Raw genomic sequence first — 6000 nt, forward strand, 5'->3', positions numbered from 1 at the left:
ACCTGCACACTACTCAGTATGGACACAGGATACTGCTGCTAACCAGTTTTGGGTTGTTTTAAAATGGCGTCCGAAAACATATCAACAACTAGAAAATTCATGGCACTTCTTGTGGGTGTTCTCCTTCACAGGTCCCTCCAGCAAGAATCAGATGTTTGTAAAATAATCCCTAGTTCTATGTCACTGCCAGTGTTGCACAAAGAAGGGGATATAGTTCTGGGAGGACTGTTCTCTTTACACGATATGGTTCTAGAGCCAAGCATCTCATTCCAGTCTGCTCCAATGCCAACACAATGCACGAGGTAAGTCATTTTAGTCCTCCTGTTCTTACCAAGTTTGTTATAAAATACCTAATCCTTTTTCAGGTTTAACTTCCGAACATTCCGTTGGATGCAGACAATGATTTTTGCCATTGACGAGATTAACCGACATGGAACCCTCCTCCCGAACATCACACTGGGATACAATATCTATGATTCGTGCAGCACCCCTCACCAGGCGTTGAAAGCTGCCATGGAGTTAATGGGCAGCAAAGAGGACGCCCGCCACCCAGCAGAGGTCAAAGGTTGTCATGGGACTGTGCCTGTGGTGATTGGAGATGGAGGATCCACACAGTCTCTGGTCGTTGCTCGCTTCCTGGGCGTTTTCTATGTGCCACAGGTAAAGATTGTCAAGCAGTTGTAAAAGCAGCATAAAAGGTATAAAAAAAATGTAATATGGAACTAATTTGTGTAATAACATCTGTTTCAGGTGAGCTATTTTTCCAGCTGTGCCTGCCTCAGTGACAAAAAGCAATTTCCAGGTTTTTTGAGAACAATGCCCAGTGACTTTTTTCAGGTAGGAAAACAAACACATTTGTTATTTGTCTCTTGTTATAAAGCAGTAAAAAAGTGCGATATGATCATAATGTCTTTCTTCATTCAAGGTCGATGCACTGGTACAACTGGTGAAGCATTTTGGCTGGACTTGGGTGGGTGTCGTAGCGGGTGATGACGCCTACGGTCGTGGTGGGGCTAACATTTTTGCCGAAGAGGTAGACGGCAAAGCATGTGTTATTTTAGTAAGATTTTGTTACAACTATTCATATTCTCCTCAATCTATATTTGCCTCTAGGTCTGGAAGTTAGGAGCATGTGTTGCCCTGCATGAGGTTATTCCTAAAATCCATACACATGACAAAATTTCGAATATAATTTCAATTATTCGCTCATCGGGGGCCAAAGTAATTCTGGTATTTGCCGTTGAACAAGATGCAGCAGCTTTATTTGATGGCGCACTGAGGTATGTTACGAAATTGTGCCTCCCATTTTGAAATTTCAGACTTAAATTTGAAAAACATGGCATTATTCACAATAAAGGGAAGGTCTTACCGGGATACACTGGCTGGCGAGTGAAGCATGGAGCACAGCCGCTGTTCTGTCCACTCCAAAAAAATATCACCAAATCCTTCAAGGTTCAATGGGATTCGCGATAAGAAGAGTGGAGATACCCGAGCTGCAAGACTTTCTACTCCAGCTGGACCCATCCAAGTCTGACTCCAGCAAAAATCCATTTCTTATTCCATTTTGGGAAGAAGTATTTCAGTGTAATTTTGGAGTCTCAAACAGCCAAGAAAATATCACCAAAAGAAAACCTGCATGTTCTGGAACTGAGGATCTAAAAAGTTTGACAAATATTTACTCAGATGTGTCACAGTTGAGAATTTCCTACAATGTATACAAAGCCGTGTATGCTATTGCTAATGCGCTAAAGGCTATGCGAGACTGTAAGGAAGGTAATGGGCCATTCGATCGCAACACATGTCCAGATATTGACAAGATTGAAAGTTGGCAGGTAAGTATCAATTAACGATCCATGTTTTGGTGAATCTGTTAAATATCTGCATTGTTTTCTTATAGCTTCTTCATTACTTAAAACAAACAAAGTACTTTACGAGATTTGGAGATGAAATCCAATTCGACAGAAATGGGGACCCTGCAGCTATGTATGACCTGGTGAACTGGCAGCTTAATTCCAACGGAGAAATGGATTACGTCACTATTGGGAAGTTTGATGAAACCACAGTTACTGGACAACTTCAGATCACGCATGGGAATGTTGTTTGGAACGGAAACCAAACCGATGTAATGATCCATGTTTTGTTTAAGTGTATATTTGAGTAATTTCCGATTTGTGACCAGAGTAGAATTCCACTTTTTGCTTTTTCCTGAGGTGCCCTTGTCAGTATGCAGCAGCATTTGTCCTCCCGGCACCCGCAAGGCAATCAAACTCAACTTCCCTATCTGCTGCCATGATTGTGTGGTTTGTACAGCTGGGGAGATTAGCAATCAGACTGGTGAGAACAGCCAGCCCTGCCATTATACAATATGATCTCAATACGCTCTTTCTGTGCCCTTTACGTCACAACCACTTTCACCTCCTCTCCACTCTAGATGCCATAGAGTGCGTTCGCTGCCTGCCTGAATTCTGGTCAAATGATGAGCGAACAGAATGTATTCCCAAACAAGAGGAGTTCCTGTCCTTCAGTGACACCATGGGCATCATACTAACGACTATTTCCCTCTTTGGTTCATTCTGCACCTGCATTGTGGTCTTCATATTCTCCAGGAATAGAAACACACCCATTGTTAAAGCCAATAACTCTGATTTGAGTTTCCTGCTGCTCCTCTCTCTGACCCTGTGTTTCCTGTGCTCTCTCACCTTCATTGGAAAGCCAACTCAGTGGTCCTGCATGCTGCGCCACACTGCGTTTGGCATCACCTTTGTCCTCTGTATCTCCTGTATCTTGGGGAAGACTATAGTGGTGCTGATTGCCTTCAGGGCCACACTTCCAGGCAGCAACATGATCAAGTGGTTTGGTCCGGCAAAACAGAAGGCAATCATTGCTTCCTGTACTCTGACCCAAGTAAGAAAATAAAAATGATTAAAGCATATTATACATGCACTGTGTAGCTTTTCTGGTGAAGGGTCTCCATGGAGAAATAAGTTGAATGCCATATAATACTTGATGTGATGCTTTTTACATCTAGATTAGAAGTGTATTTTGAAGAAACATATTGAGCACATCCAAAATTGTTACATTGTTGTTGTTTTTGTTTGTTTGCTTTTTTCAGTCTATACTAAATTTAGTTCCACATCCATAAAACTGAAGTATAACTAAATGTGAGGTATTAATAGTCTTGCCAGTAGACTTTTAGGCTATACACATCTAATTACATAACAGCTTTTATATGAGTAAATGCATGTCACAACCTCTTTTTATTTTATTATTAGTAGTAGTATTATTGTTATTGTTGTTGTTGTTGTTGTTTTTACAGGTGATCATTTGCACAGTGTGGCTGGTGGTTGCTCCCCCCAGCCCTCGTCGCTTGATGCCTCGTGAGAGTGCTATAGTGATCCTGCTGTGTGAGGAGGGGTCTGCGGTGGGCTTCGGTCTGGTTCTCGGCTACATTGGCTTGTTAGCCTGTATCTGCCTGCTCTTGGCGTTTCTGGCTCGAAAACTCCCTGGAAACTTCAATGAGGCCAGACTCATCACCTTCAGCATGCTCATATTCTGTGCCGTGTGGGTGGCCTTTGTGCCTGCCTACATCAGCTCTCCAGGAAAGTACGCCACAGTCACAGAGGTCTTTGCAATACTGGCCTCTAGCTATGGACTACTAGGATGTATCTTTGCCCCAAAATGTTACATCATTTTACTGAGACCAGAGAAGAACACCAAGAAGTATTTAATGTCCAAAGCCTCAGACAAATTTTAAAAAGACATGTACCTTCTGTTTTTAACCAGCAGAGGGTAGCATTGCACAGCAACGTATGCAGTAACTGGCAGAGTCTAGAGCAGATGGACCAAAAGCAAATGTATATACGGCATATGCACTGTACTGTACATAAGTCAGTTTTGTTTTTTTATTACTCCATCTTTACACATCTACCAGAGCCCAGAGGTCTGCTGACCTGAGCAGAGGGGACAGAGCATTCTCAGTCATAGCTCCCAAACTGTCTCCCTCTCCACATCCAAGCTGCTCTCTTGAGCATTTTAAATCCTCACTAAAGATTTATTTCTATACTTTGGTATTTTACACTGTTTGAGTACATACCACAGTTTGAGATTTATTTTTGAACATAAATGCATGGGCTTTGATGCATTTTTATTTTTAGGAGGATTTTTACACTAAACTGAATCTGTGAAGCTCTTTGGCAAAGCGTGCCTGTTGATTTTCTTTTTTTTGAGATTTGTGTTAAATGGAGTCTTGCACATTTGTAATTATACTTTTCTCATGTGAGATTCTTCCATTACAGTCTGGAAGTGCTCATCTGTGAGAGATAGGTAGAAATAGAGGTAGAGAGGAGATTGTATATGTATGTGTATATAAATAAATAAATAAATAAATAAATAAATAAATAAATAAATAAATAAATAAATAAATAAATAATACTATACACACATATATACATATGGCAGTATTTGTGTTGTCTTGCCTTTGAGATCCAGGATAATGATCTTGAAAAGACACATTGTTGGATTTATGGCACATTCTCAGGTGTGTTTGTCTACAGTGATGTTGCTGCTTCAGATTATTCATGAAAATGCAATAATACCCCGCCCCTCTCCACATATATATTACCATCCTGTCAAGATGCTGTTTATCCGACAGAGCAAATGGTCATTTTCATATGCGATACAATATTAAGGCAGTGGAATATTCTGCAGAAACATCATCTCCCATGGCTTCATTAAATCCTCATTCTCAACAGAGGCCTCAACTTAAAAACGTCACAACAGGGAGTTCTCTGCAAAGGCTTCACACAAGACAATTTCAAGTCTCTGTGTGTATCTACTAGGGGGCTGATATGAGGGGCAGCACACAAGGCATTGTTCTGTTTCACATGTGGATCAAAAAACAATAATTTCAGTCAAAATGACAGAATGAATATTCTTCTATTTCATCTGAAACTCAATGTTATATTTCTTGTTTCACATAAAGTGTTTCTTTGTCCATGATTGCTTTTTTAAATTACAAAAAAGATTCAAAATAATTCTTACAGTGAGACTGTCCAGGGTGATTTCAGTCACTTTTTAAATGGATCTGAAAACAGTGAAAGTTAAAACACCAAAAGTTACTTTATATTTGTAAATAAAGACTATTAACGTCTTACTCAAATATGTATCCATTTTTAATGTAATCTACATTAAACATCTGTTTCTCTTTTGCCCAGTGCTACACAGTCCTACATAATGTATGCTCAAGAGCAATATGCAACATAAGACTCCTAATGAGTCTTATGTTGCATATTGTAATAATAATATAGTTCTTATAGTGAGATTTACACACACACACACACCCACACACACCCCCACACACACACCCACACACACACACACCCTCACACACATACACACACATGCTCATGCATACACACATATACACACATATATTCTTATAATATAAGACATATAATAACATATAATTGTATGTAATACAAACTTGTTTAATATAAATTAGAACATGAGGGTTATGCAATACCATCTTGGCTCTAGAGGCACATCCAGTGACATAATGATTGTCTATTTGAAGATAAAGAGCTCAGATCTGGGTAGTTCTCTGTACAATCCCGACGAGGCTGAAGTGGAGGATGAACCACTTCTAGATGAGAATTCAGAGCGAGTTAAAAGAGCATTGATTAGTGGACCTATGAAAGCATGGCACATAACACGCTCAGTGAATACGTAAGCAAGGATTAAAAGGAGCTCTCAAGCACAAGTTAAGACTGTGTACAGGGACTTTAACCTTAACAAACAAGGTTCTGATGAATCTATACACAAACAACATTTGCCTGCCGGGATTAAAACAACACAGAAGATCATAAAGACCTGTCACATCAACAGATTAGAACGCAATGAAAGGAAGTGCATTTGTTGAAACTCAAATCAATATGATTCAGTACACAAACAACTGATAAATGTGTTGTGAACAGAAAATAATTAACAAATATTTAAACAAAT

At 39.7% G+C, this 6000-nt stretch overlaps 1 protein-coding gene across 1 annotated transcript; it reads left to right on the forward strand.

The window, feature by feature from the left end:
- The first annotated feature begins 228 nt into the window (after nt 1-228).
- On the forward strand, nt 229-3754 carry LOC117380416 (extracellular calcium-sensing receptor-like). The gene is made up of 11 exons (XM_033977219.2): nt 229-302; nt 366-660; nt 751-837; nt 926-1033; nt 1114-1280; nt 1358-1372; nt 1451-1832; nt 1898-2122; nt 2211-2334; nt 2432-2904; nt 3317-3754. Exons 1-11 carry the CDS (start codon nt 244-246, stop codon nt 3752-3754), a joined length of 2373 nt encoding a protein of 790 aa, XP_033833110.1. The 5' UTR covers nt 229-243.
- The last annotated feature ends 2246 nt before the right edge of the window (nt 3755-6000 follow it).

This window comes from Periophthalmus magnuspinnatus, chromosome 13, assembly GCF_009829125.3.
Source record: "Periophthalmus magnuspinnatus isolate fPerMag1 chromosome 13, fPerMag1.2.pri, whole genome shotgun sequence".
Lineage (NCBI taxonomy): Eukaryota > Metazoa > Chordata > Actinopteri > Gobiiformes > Gobiidae > Periophthalmus > Periophthalmus magnuspinnatus.